General features: G+C 40.0%; 1 protein-coding gene across 1 annotated transcript in view; it reads right to left on the reverse strand.

Annotated features, from left to right (window-relative positions):
* The window catches only part of evc.L (EvC ciliary complex subunit 1 L homeolog), a 65,783-nt gene that overhangs the window by 23,673 nt on the left and 27,898 nt on the right, over nucleotides 1-14,212 (reverse strand). Inside the window, exons 10-12 of the mRNA XM_018228579.2 lie at nucleotides 7,821-7,969; nucleotides 7,131-7,229; nucleotides 5,153-5,365 (exon numbers count right to left, since the gene is read on the reverse strand). Coding sequence (XP_018084068.1) covers nucleotides 5,153-5,365; nucleotides 7,131-7,229; nucleotides 7,821-7,969 — 461 coding nt within the window. The remainder of the gene's footprint in view (nucleotides 1-5,152; nucleotides 5,366-7,130; nucleotides 7,230-7,820; nucleotides 7,970-14,212) is intronic.

The raw sequence follows: 14,212 nt of genomic DNA on the forward strand, positions 1-14,212 counted from the left end.
CATCTATTATGCCCACTACTAACTGAGCAGCTACTATAGAAACTGTTATATAATATAAAGCATAATATAAACCCTACTTCTCCAAGTGCTGCTGTGTTATTATACCTGCTGCTCCAGGTGCTGCTGTGTAATTATACCCGCCACTACAGGTGTTGCTGTGTTATTATACCTGCTTCTCCAGGTGCTGCTGTGTTATATCTGCTTATCCAGGTGCTGCTGTGTTATTATACCCGCCACTTCAGGTGTTGCTGTGTTATTATACCCACCACTTCAGGTGCTGCTGCTGTGTTATTATAGCTGCTACTACAGGTGCTGCTCTGTTATTATAGCTGCCACTACAGATGCTGCTGTGTTATTACACCTGCCACTACAGGTGCTGCTGTGTTATTATACCTGCGACTACAGGTGCTGCTATGTTAATATACCTTCTTCTCCAAGTGCTGCTGTGTTATTATACCTGCCACTACAGGTGCTGCTCAGTTATTATACCTGCCACTTAAGGTGCTGCTCTGTTATTATAGCTGGCACTACAGGTGCTGCTCTGTTATTATAGCTGCCACTACAGGTGCTGCTCTGTTATTATAGCTGGCACTACAGGTGCTGCTCTGTTATTATAGCTGCCACTACAGGTGCTGCTCTGTTATTATAGCTGGCACTACAGGTGCTGCTCTGTTATTATACCTGCCACTTAAGGTGCTGCTCTGTTATTATAGCTGGCACTACAGGTGCTGCTCTGTTATTATAGCTGCCACTACAGGTGCTGCTCTGTTATTATAGCTGCCACTACAGGTGCTGCTCTGTTATTATACCTGCCACTACAGGTGCTGCTCAGTTATTATACCTGCCACTTAAGGTGCTGCTCTGTTATTATAGCTGGCACTACAGGTGCTGCTCTGTTATTATACCTGCCACTTAAGGTGCTGCTCTGTTATTATAGCTGGCACTACAGGTGCTGCTCTGTTATTATAGCTGCCACTACAGGTGCTGCTCTGTTATTATAGCTGCCACTACAGGTGCTGCTCTGTTATTATAGCTGCCACTACAGGTGCTGCTCTGTTATTATACCCGCTTCTCCATGTGCTGCTGTGTTATTATTCTTGCCACTGCAAGTGCTGATTGCAATATTATACCCGCCACTACAGGCACTGCTTTAATCATGGCTAATGCTACTGGGCTTACAGCATGGAGAGTAGGCGAATATACCCTGCATTATTCAGCTTTCCCACAGTCCTTCTACTTATAACTGCTGCTTGGATCCCCTAAAGTCATCTCTGAGTTCAGCATGGATGAAACGCAGTACATGCTGACATAGATGGAAACAAAGCTTGCTTTCATTTCAATAAATGTTGTTTATTTATTGGAATGCCATCTAAGAATATATAAATGTTAGCAAGCCCGTGGTATTTGCACTTTAAAATATGATCCTGGACAGTTATTTGCATAGCCTTGTATTATTTATAGAAGCAAATGCATTTTCCATTCAACACATTTTGCTATATAACTTATGAAATCAATTCACAGACTACCAATTTATATGTATGTTTACCGCTATTATACAGTGCTGCGGAATATGTTTGTTCTTCAAAAATAACAAGAAAACTTTACCCCCAAAATGAACACTTAAGCAACAGATAGTTCATATCATATTAAGTGGCATATAAAAGAATCTTACTAAACTGGTATATATATTTAAGTAAATCTTGCCCTTTTACATCTCTTGCCTTGAACCACCATTTTATGATGGTCTCTGTGCTGCCTCAGAGATCACCTGACCAGAAATACTACAACTCTAACTGTAACAGGAAGAAGTGTGGAAGCAAAAGACACAACTCTGTCCGTTAATTGGCTCATGTTTGGTATGTTTGTGTGCACCGTGAATCGTAGGATCCCAGGGTGTGGCCCTTTTTTCTTAAAATGGCAGTTTTCTATTTATGATTACCCAATGGCACATACTACTAAAAAAGTATATTATTATGAAAATGGTTTATTTACATGAAGCAGGGTTTTACATATGAGCTGTTTTATGCAATATATTTTTTATAGAGACCTACATTGTAGGGTATTATAAGAATAATAATGACAATGCTACCCTCCTACTAGATGGTTGTTACCATTTTGTGAATAGCTAATTGCTTTACTATCTTACCAGGCCCCAATACTGCAGCACAAAGTACTCAGAGTATTTATAGTACTGTAATAGAGTATAGTAGTATAATATAAGTATTATAATCAACATGTGACATGATGGACACCTATATCATTAGTCCTTACAACAGTAAGGGTTTCTGATCCACTAGCTAGTTGGTTTCAGGACACCAGGGTTGCCAAAAACGCCCTTTCACTGGATACAATATCAACCAAGTGTTACTTTGCTCAATTACTTATATCTCTTATTCAGGTTTCAGGTGTAAAAATATACACGTGGTACAATAGTACCTTCCTAAGGAAATAATGAGAAATTTAGTAGAAATGGTCAAATCTGCAATGTCTTGGGACCTTAAATTGAATTTGCTGTGGGGCCCAGTACCATCCAGTTATGCTACTGCCGACAATTTATATAGTGTGCCCGATTCCTTACTGCAGTGCCACATTACAACCTCGAGTTTGCTATTACAGCCTGCTGACTAGCCTATCAACTTCTTTTACGGGGAACATGCAGTGGAGTTTCTGATTGAGTGAAACCTCTGAACTGCCTTGATTGTTCATTCAAGAAGAAACGCACTTTCTTCTATTTGTGGACAGGGCTGTTTTACATCTTAAAGGAGATCAGCCTCATTCTTCTTGAAGGCCCTTGTGGAAGTTAACTTTGAGATCAGCATGGGGCTCCTTAGTGTCAAACTGCCAGTCAGTAGTGCTCAGTGAAGCTTAGGTTGGAACTTCAGCCTTGGCTTGTTCTGCTCCAAAGCTCAAATGGTGATCGGAAATACTTCTAATTAAATACAGAGAAAGCAAGTCTGCCAGCCCACTGTATAGAGATGACTCTTGTTTGCCACTTTGTGGCACTGATCTTGGGTTCACCTGTTTGGCTGGCCTAACCCTGTCATGTAAGGTTCTGTACTATTGCTTGTCTGCTCTGCTAATGGGCCCCTCATCTGCCCTTCTAGAATCTTTTGTAACCCCACTCTATAAAACCTGGTGGAATCCATGCACTACAGGGCTCCTCCCAGATGGGGCAAAACAACGTTCCAAATCCAGATTCCAGCCTAAGGTGGTCAACAGCCAATTTGAGGGATTTTTCCTGGTACCCCTTTTAACGCATAGTCTTAGGGCAAGTTCAAGCATTTTGCTTTACACATTACAGCCCAAATATGCGTGCACAAATCACCGCCATTGCTTGAAATTGCTGCAAATAGAGGCATTAAAAAAAAAAACAGGCATTTTAGCCCCTTGTGTCTGGGCTATAAAAAAATGTGTAGGGCTAATTGGTCCATGTACTATTGCTTTGAGACTAAACTTTAGAAGGGGACCTGAAATGGCAAACTGGGAAGTCATGGCACCATGAATTGAAATTCTGCCTAATATAATATTTGTATTAAAATATTCCTTTGATTTTATTTCCAATTGAATTCAATTTAAAAAACACTGTCACTGCATAAAGAATGAATTTTTAGGTTGTTCTGGAGATAGTCAGAACATAAGGGTTTGGGGGCACATTAAGATAAAGAGAATTGCCCAACGCAGGCAGTGGAACTGAACCGGTGCAGCTTAGCCAATCACGCCACTCTCTCACCTCATCTTCCGCATATAATTGCTACAACAATAATTGTGTTTCTAGCATTTCATATTAATTAGCAACAGTAAAGTGCCAAGTGATTCCGCTTTTTTCTGCATAGAAACACCTGCCATTTCGGTTATGACGAAGACTCGCGCCTGCTAGTTCGCGTGGGTATTAAACAGCGAACAAATTGCCCCTGGAGAAAATGAAATGAATGGATAAATTATCGGAGAAAACGTCATTCGAGAAGTTAGTGCTGGCTTTAATACAGTATATTGTGTAGGCAAACTTCCCCCCCGAGACTGGCAATAAAGCTATCATCTGCAAATTAAACACTGCCTGCTTCAAATACGAATGGGAGAGACTAAGTGGTTATTATTCTCGTTATCATCAAGTATTTATCAATCACCAAACTTGTTCCACAATGCTGCACAGCTCTTTGTCTACTGTCAAATTAGACAAAGCACAAGCAAACACAGGACATGCCTAAGGGCAGAGACAGACGAGAAGATTGGGGGAGATTTAGTCGCCCGCCGACAAACCGTCTCTTCTTCGGCGACTAATCTCCCCAAACTGCCTCCCCCGATGGCTAGAATGTAAATTGCCGGCAGGATGGCACTCAGAACTCTTCGTTTTCTGAAGACACCCAAAGTTGCCTCACGAGGAATCTTCGGACGACTTCGGAAAATAAAGCACTTCGAGTGCCATCACTCTGTCGATTTACATTCTAGCCGGCGGGGAGGCAGTTCGGGGAGATTAGTCGCCTAAAGAAGAGGCGATTTGTTTGTTTGTTTGACAACCTTAACAAATCTGGTGCAACTGTACCAAATCTGGTGATTGGATACATGGGAAGGAAGACGACCATACGTCAGTCACCCAATGCAGTCCTTGGCTAATGTTACTTTTTAACCTGTCTGATAGAGATCTGTCCAATGCCAGATCAGAAAAGGTGTGGACAGGCATGCTTTTGACCACATACCCCGGGTCTATCCAAACTGAATCAACAGCTAAAGACAACCCTTGTATGGCTGGAGATAACAGAAACAGCATAGCCCTATCTGATGTACCTTGCTCCTGTACTCTTAATTGATTCTTGCAACTTAAACTCCTGGAAGCAAGGTTTATATCCATTAGGTCTGATCTGGTACGTCACTCAGCCCATGGGACGTATGTACAGAGAACACACAAGGGACCACACACAGTATGGAATCCTTGCTATTGTTACAAATATTTAAACAATGAGGAGGATTTGAAGAGCAGCTGCAGCTCCTCTTCAGGTCTCCATCTGAGACCTGGGGCTATAAGTTTCAACAAACAGTTACAAATGCAGAAACCTTAATTGCAATGAAGGACTATTTATATTGCCACTACAAATCAGCAAACAAACAAGGCCTTGCTGAAGGTAGCCTTTAGACCCCTTGTGCACAAGCACCTCACCTGTTTCTCCTGTAAGAGGGTTTCTTGGAAGACTTTAATCATGTTCTTCCTCTCAGCCTCCGCTTTTTCCAGCTCTGAGGACAGATTCTGACGCAGTTCCAGCTTTAGATTTTCACAGTCTTGTAAACTCAAGTTGGTCATTTCAGGAAGAGTCCGAAAAAACAGGGATTTCACCAGCTTTTCAAAGTTTTGAGAGGCACCAGTATATAATTCCTTAAAGAGAAATGTAAATGAATAGTGTGGAAGCTGTAAGATGCAGCCATATTATTCAGCAAAATAACCTTTAAACTATGTCTCTGGATTGATTCACATGAGCACCTTGACACCCATTGTTAGAAATTAATTCTACATCTCACAACTTTTTCATTAAAGCAACAAAACAAAAACTGGAACTTTTTTTGCAAAATGCTCAGTCAATCCAATCCAGGACATGTCCTTCTAATAGGCCACTCCTTATTTTACATTCAAATGAAAAATATTGTCTTGCGCTGGACTCCATGTCACAAGAGATAGGGGCAGGGGCGTATGTAGTTACGCCACCAGATAGGGGGCCAATGCTAGGGGAGTGGGGGAAGTGGTTCACCTTTAAGTTAACGTTAACTTTTCAATAGGTCTTCATATTTTCTCTTTTTATAATTTTTTAATGATTTGCCTTCTTCTGACAAATGCTCTGTAAGGCTAAAATGTATTGTTATTGCTACTTTTTATTACTGATCTTTCTATTCAGGCCTCTCCTATTCCTCTCATTCAAATCAATGCATGGTTGCTAGGGTAATTTGGACCCTATAGAGAATGAAGGATCACTGGAGAGCAGATGTATTCAATTTCTTAAATGATTTATTAAAGTTGCATAGCACTACATGTTTTGGACCACTTTGTCCTTCTTTTACCTGCACCAGAATAAGGACCCAAATGGTCCGAAACATGAAATGCTATGCAACTTCAATAAATCATTTAAGAAATTTAATACATCTGCTCTCCAGTGAACCTTCATTCTCTACATGATACTTTCTCTCTGGATTTGGCAAAACCAGATCACCGTTTCATCGAGCAGCAACGACTGTAAACACGGGTTGTTGCTTCAAATACTTTTCAATTTGGACATTATAATTTGGACCCTAGCAATCAGATTGTTGGAACTGGAGAGCTGCTGAATAAAAAGCGAAATAATTCAAAAACCACAAATAATAAAAAAAACTAAGACCAATGGCAACTTGTCTCAGAATACATCACGCTCTACGTCACACTAAAATTAATTCAAGGTGAACAACCCCTTTAAAGGGCATGTAAAGTCTAAAATAGAATAAGGCTAGAAATGCTGTATTTTGTATACTAAATATAAACATGAACTTACTGCACCATAAGCCTAATCAAACAAATAATTTATGCTTTCAAAGTTGGCTACAGGGGGTCACCATCTTGTAACTTTGTCTTTGCAAGACTAAGACTGTGCACATGCTCAGTGTGGTCTGGGCTGCTTAGGGATCGTCATAAACAAAGCTGCTTGAGTTCTGCATGGCTGGGAAGTAAGGCGGGGGCTCCCCCTGCTGTTCATAAGTATGATTGTTTCCCTGCTCAGCAGTTAGGGACCGTCTGACAATTCCTATCCACAGCAGTAAATGAAGGGAGAATTTCACTGCATACTGTCAGGTTTCTTATAAAAACTGTACATATTTTTTAATTAAAGTATATTGGAGATAGGTTTCTTTTTCATTAAAGAAAGTAAAAATTGGGTTTTATTTCTATGCCTTTACATGCAGGTTGGCAGGTGCCTCTATCACTGCTCGCGACTGAAGAATTGCATTAAAGTTATGAGCTTCTCTGCTGGCTGAACATGTAATCTGTATACTTGGCTCCTTTGTATTCTACGGCTATATTTTGTGATGCGAGATTAAACCAGAATCATAAAACAGACAATACCTGCTGCTTTACAAGGCAGGACGTGGAATATATCTAGGCTATTGAAGCATAATGTTACCTTGCAGAGATCAGCAACTGAATCCAAGGCTTTACAGTCTTCTTCATCTTCCAGGTCACAGGAGAGCTCTCTCTGCTCCTCCAGCAGTTTATGGTACTCCTAGATAAGCCACAGAGATGTGTTCCAGCCATTAGTCAAGGGACGATGCAGATCTGGGCTTAGATATATGGAATACAAGTTTTTTCAATCTTGGGCTTTTCAGCTACTTCTTTATTACAACTCCCAGCATCCCCTAATACCTAAAGAACTAGATTTAGGATTATTTTCCTCTATAGTAAGTCCTGCTTTTTGTTTGGGGAAACATGTGGTTGTCAAAATGCCCACAAGTTGCTACGTTAGCCTAAGGGTAGGGCCAGACGAGGAGATTCGGGGAGGTTTTGTCGCCTAGCGACTAATCGCCACGTCTTTTGCCCGACTATCTCCCCGAACTGCCTCAGCGTTTTTTCCCCATAGGCTACAGCGCAAAATCGCCTGAGGTAATGCACACGTGGCGATGCGTTTTCAATAGTCGCCCAAAGTTGCTGAGGGCGACTATAGAAAACGCATCGCCGCGCAAAAGACGTGGCGATTAGTCGCCAGGCGACAAAACCTCCCCAAATCTCCTCGTCTGGCCTTACCTTAAGAGTCATTGGCTGTCAAAAGATGATGGGAAGTAACGTTTTGCAAACGTTTTATGCAAGCAAATATTACCTTTATAAAGCTGTCTGGATCCGAGGAACCTTGGGCCTTACTGAGAAAATTCAGTCGCTCCTCCTTCTGTGTCCTCCTTAGCATTTCTATGAGTTTGCCACGGTGCGTCAATAGTTTTGAAAGCAGACTTTTTGTTTGCTGAAGGCACTCTGCCAAAAAGAATAGCAGAAAAGAGATAAAGGAAACAATAGCATAGATCTCAGTTTTACATTTATAGAAGTGTATATTAGCAGGAACTTCCTCCGTACTACTAGAATCAGCCAAAATGTCGATGTTATTGTAGTGTGCATGTAATATGTATGCGCTATATGGTTTGTCTCTAATAAAACATGAGAATTTTTCATAAACACAGACAGGCCACTAGATGTAGATGTTGCTACTGCAATGGAAAAGGATCTTAGCTGAGATACCCAAAATGGCATTTTTAATGAACAGAAAAGCTAATATGAAGCAAATGAATGTTCTTGTATATATAGTGAGTTGTGGCCTCATACGTTTGTTATTTATCAGAAAATAACTGAGAGATGAGCCAGACTTGATAAACAGAGTATATTTTCCCTTTAAGGTCAACAACGCTGAAGCTATTGTGAAATCCCTGGATCTGAGGGGCTTATGCCTTTGTCAGAATAAATAAGCATATAGCTGCGGCCTGGAAAGGAATATAGATTAAGAAGTACCCCTGGAGAGAGAGCCATCAGATTAAGGTAGTGAACCTTAATAAAAATCTCAAAGGAACTCCAGGTGGCAACTTTTATCCTGCTGGAAAATGCCAAGAGAAGGAGAGAAATGCATTAATGCTTAGAGACGTGTACTATACATTCTCTGAACTATTTATGGGAAAGCCAGTTGCCGCTATATCAGTATTGATACTCTAGTAACAAATTATACAGTATATATTTCACTTTTCAAAAAAAAGTATCGGGGTTTAGCTACATTTTTGCAGCTCCTCCATATAAAGCATATTCCAACTAGGGATGCACCAAATCCAGGATTCGGCCTTTTTCAGCAGGATTCGGCCGAATTCTTCTGCCCAGCCGAACCAAATCATAATTTGCATATGCAAATTAGGGGCGGGAGGGAAATCGCATGACTTTTTGTCAGAAAGAAAGAAAGTAAAAAAAGTTTTCCCCTTCCCACCCCTAATTTGCATATGCAAATTAGGCTTCGGTTCGGTATTCGGCCGAATCTTTCACGAAGGAAAGTGGGCATATCAGGGGAAACATCTGCTAGTAGTTTGGCAACCTCCCTAAACAAGCAGATCTTCATTTGTATGGCCAACTTTGGACTGTAAACTCCACTGACAGTGGGACTAATTAGTGATGGCCGAATTTGTCCCGTTTCGCATCTCCACGAAATTCGGAAATTTCCTGCGAAACGGGTGAAAAATTTGCAAGACAATTGACGCCGGCAAATTTTCTCGGCAAATGCACGAATGTATTTGCGGCGGCGAAACGCAGAAATTCGCCGCAAATTCGCGCCTAGCAAATAAATACGCCCATCACTAAGACTAATGTATATCATGTGCTATGAATACTAAAATACAATATCTCTACTAATTAGGATAGGGTAACATTGAGTGAATATCTTGCCTTGCTTCTTTTGGGTCTATCCATAAAATCTTAAAAGCCAGATTCCCACCCACTTACTATTTGGTTTGAAATTTTATGATAACTGAATTAGCAATGAACACACCAAGGTATAAGAAACACTACATTATTATTGTTATTACGTTTTTATGAAGCGCCAGCATATTCCATGGCATTGTACAATAAATAGGTGTATAACTAAACATAGAAGGTACGTACAAAGCAGCCAATAACCGACTAATAGGTAAACAGGGTCCGGCTCACAAGAGCTTACAATCTAAAAGGAGAAAGAATTGAGACACAAGTGTCATACCTTTTATGATCATTTGCCTTCTGCAGGCCCCTTTTCATTGTAATCTATGGATACTACATATTTGAATCTTAATGGAGCAAACAATACATAGCTCCTACTTTTGTAAATAAATTGAATTTTACAGGAAATAATGCTCCCTGTGCAGAATACCTAGCATTATAAAGACACACAGTGGCTTAACTAGATATTACTGGGCCCCACAACAAATTATTTTTCAGGCCCCCAAAAAGGTTTTGAGGTTGACTAATTTTACCAATATTTATTTAAACAGTATATAAATTAGGGCCTCATGGGGCCCCTATAACTCCTGGGCCCCCCTGCAGCCGCAGGGTCTGCTTCCTCTATAGTTACGCCCCTGAAGACACAATATTTAAAGGGATAAGCTGGCAGCCCAAATCACAGCCTATGTATTCAAGGGAAACAGTACGGTATAATGATTGGCAAAATGAACAATAGAGGGACAGTCAGCAGTGCATTAAACTGTATATCTGCCAGCAAGACGTCAGCCAAACTAAGCTCAGCCACCGCACTATATGTCTGCTGCAAGTGAAACCCCTCCAACCACACTACAATGAATCTGTGCCTTAGTCACTGCTTGCATTCCTCAAATACGGATCATATTCTTCCTTTCCTTATTAAACCGATGTCTCCAGTACAGCATAAATCAATGGCAGTTTATGCAAGTGTCCTTTATTCTGCATATACGACACAGTGACATGTTTTAGACGCACACACTTAGAAGATAATAACATTATCTCCACTGGCTCCTGCTGTTTCTTGTGTAGGTAGCGGGGATTGAGTTCATTCAATTCATATTTAAATGAATAGCTGTGGCATTTACTATCCTTCTCGAGTCCTATTTCTGTCTCTTCTGCATTGGGTCACAGTGGGAGGGGGTTCCTCATCTGGATCACTGGTTATTGAGTTCTGAATCCTGAAAGCTTATGGATACATTTATTTTCACCAATGGGCATCATTTCATGTGGAAAGAAAAAGCAAAAAAAAAGGGAATTTTGCCCATGAGTAAGTAGACTGGCTGTCGCTTGACCTGATAGGATATGTAATGCCTCATTTGCTCCAAGAATAAAACAGTAATAAAATAATCTGTGCATTTGTCATTCCTTGAAATAATCCAACATTTCAGCATTAAGCAACCTTCATCTAGTTCTACTATACCACCCAAAACAATACAGGCAATACAGACAGTCATTCATGCTTGCTGAGACAATTATACTGAATTTAGCCAACCCAAGGAATTTTGTATGTAGTCAATTATTCTTTGGGAGTTATAGTTTCATTAATAAAAAAATGCTTTCTACTCACTAGAAAATAAATACAATAATAGGGGACCCACAAATAACATATTCCTTGCCCCTGTGCTGCCTAACCTTCCTGTACTCATAGGGAAACAGCTATATTGAGCTATCACTGCCGTAGCACATTAAACTGGGTTACCACTTGGCCAGAATTTTACCAGACCAGTAGGTAAAATGGTATATGAAGCCAAAGGTATTGTTTTGAAGGCCGGTATTTTTTTTCAGGTTACCCTAAGTGCAGTGCATAACTCCCAACATTTTAAAAAAGGAACCGGGACAAAAAGATATGCTGCTTGGCAAACTTTTTGACCACGCCCATTTTTGTGCCCATTCCCCCTAAATTACCATGTTCATTTGCCAACATTTGGCAGGTTATGGTTTTTATGTGTTATTACAGTTTTATTTGCTAATAAAGGTGAATTGCCCTTTAAGCTGCAAGTCACAGTTTCCCCAAGAGACCTGCTTATCTTAAATTGTTATAACTGTTTTTTTTGCTTATCTTAAATTGTAACAAATGTATCTAAGTGCACCTGCCACATATTATGGGCTCTCTGCCAAAAGCCAATTGAGTTTTAGAAACGTTGTATATTTTTCTGGCTGTTCAGTGCAGGAGATCAAAGAGAAAGTCGGGACATTCTAGTAACAATCAGGGACTGTGGGTTGAGCTGTTAAAAACGGGACTGTTCAGCAAAAAAACGGGACAGTTAGGAGGTATGGCAGTGAATGGAAAACAGCACACGTGTAATCGCAGACTTTTAGGGCCAGGGGGATGAATAATTTATCTTATGAGTGGCAAAATTCTTAGAGCGACGCCCTACTGATTTCAGTGGTAATTTCCTGCAGTTGTGGGTCAGGGCATCTGTTACTCTGAAACATGGAGTTTTGAGAAACAATTGCTCGATCCACTACAGCCCTCCAGGCAGTTGCTATTGAAATAAATACAGAGTAATTCCAAGTAGTTTGTTGGCCACACAAAAGCTATTAATCACCCCTGATTCCTGTGCAGAATGTCTATTACCCACAGGGCATTTGGTCTAGATGGCTACTTGTAGTATACACATTGGTGATGCACTCGTTATTTAAGTGCCATAATTTATGTCTGGTGCTTACTGCATGGGTCCGCTGGTAGATCCCTATATATATTCACTGATACTGAATATAAATATAACATAAATACTGAAGAAGCAGGGCACTCAAAGAACTTGACTACAAAAAAAATTTTATTTACAAAAAAAATCCAACATGTTTCGACCCCCACTCAATATAGGAAGGTTTTTGTCTGGGGAAAAGAAAAAAAAATCATGCATACGGCTAATATAGTATATTTTTGCCTTTTCTTAAGATGCTGAATGGGGAATTATAATTCTCAATGCAACATATGTAACATATGCAAGCAGGATACATAAACATATATTGTTAGAATTAAATCTATTCTACCTGCAGGGTTACAAATAATGCTCAGAGTATCATATACAGGTCCAGAACACTATACAGGTATATGATCCGACTCCATTTTATCCACATAATCCAAATTTTTAAAAATCATTTCCTTTCTCTCTGTAATAATAAAACAGTAGCTTTTACTTGATCCCAACTAAGATATAATTAATCCTTATTGGAGGCAAAACCAGCCTGTTGGACTTATTAAATACTTTTCTTGTAGACTTAAGCTAGGAAGAGCCAAATTACAGAACAATCCATTATCTGGAAAACCACAGGTCTCAAGCATTCTGGATAACAGCTCCCATACCTGCAATATTTGCACTTTAAGTCGGTCTCCCATAGACTCAATTTTATCCAAATAACCCACATTTTTGAAAATTTCCTTTTTCTTTGTATTAATAAAACAATAGCTTGTACTTGATTCCAACTAAAATATTATTTATCTTTACTGGTAGCAAAGCCATCCTATTGGATTTAATCAATGTTTATATGATTTTCTAGTAGACTTAATGTATAAAGATCCAAATTACAGAAAGATCCATTATTTGGAAAATCCCAGATCCAAAACATTCTGGATAACAGATGCCATACCTATATATGGATATATAAGGCAAGGGAACACATGGCTCATCCTCTTTTCCCCTCTGCCTAGTACAAAGCACTGGGAGTCTGGAGCATCTGGTCCCAATATCAAGGGGACAGGGAACCTTAGAAACATTGGGGTGCAGGGACCCTGTTAATAAGGTACAGGAAGTGGCAGTCAGCTGGACTCCGAGAAGACTGGGAGACAAATAGGCTGCACACGTGAATGCTCCTTTTTTATATATATATATATATATATATATATATATATATATATATATATATATATATATATATATATATATATATATATATATATATATGCAGGGGTTGTTGAACTAGCTTTTTAGATATCATCAGCTTGTATTTAGCTTCATCGTTTAATGTGTAGGAAAAAAAGACTCCGATGCTTTTATAAAGCCTCCATAATGAGATGTGACACAGTGCAGCCGGCTGCGAGAGCTCACGCTCTAAAGCACAGAGCCGTGTCTTTGTGACGAATCAGATGTACGATTAGAATTGATCACTGTGCTTGCGAGCAGCAAACAAAAGCACCCGTGTACGTGGTGGTGGCATTTTTGCCATGAATCTGTGCTGGCGGATGTTAGATGATTTGTAAACATGAGATTTTAATGCAAACTCAAGACTTGCTGGGTTTTTTTTTATTTTTGTTACCCAGCTTTAAAGGAGAACTAAACCTTAACTAAAGAAGTAGCTAGAAATGTTGTACATTATGTTTTGTGCTTCTGTACCAGCCCAAGGCAACCACAGCCCTTTAGCAGTAAAGATCTGTGTCTCCAAAGATGCCCCAGTAGCTCCCCATCTTCTTTTCTGCTGATTCACTGCACATGCTCTGTGCTGCTGTCACTTACTGAGCTTAGGGACCCACTCACAATATACAGTACACATAGAATAGAAATGTCACAATACAAGGCTGATTAGTAATTAATACAGATAATTACTACATGGCAGCACAGAACCAGTGCAATTAGCATCAGAATTTAATAATCAGCCCTGTAGCATCAGGTTATATTACAGACCAACCTCATTTTCTGCTGGATAATTAGTGACGAGCCCTAAGCTTAGCTTCTCAACAGCTGCTCAGAGCCCACTGAGCATGTGAGTGTCACAGACACTTTCCAAGATGGTGAC

The sequence above is a fragment of the Xenopus laevis genome, chromosome 1L, assembly GCF_017654675.1.
Source record: "Xenopus laevis strain J_2021 chromosome 1L, Xenopus_laevis_v10.1, whole genome shotgun sequence".
Taxonomy (NCBI): Eukaryota; Metazoa; Chordata; class Amphibia; order Anura; family Pipidae; genus Xenopus; species Xenopus laevis.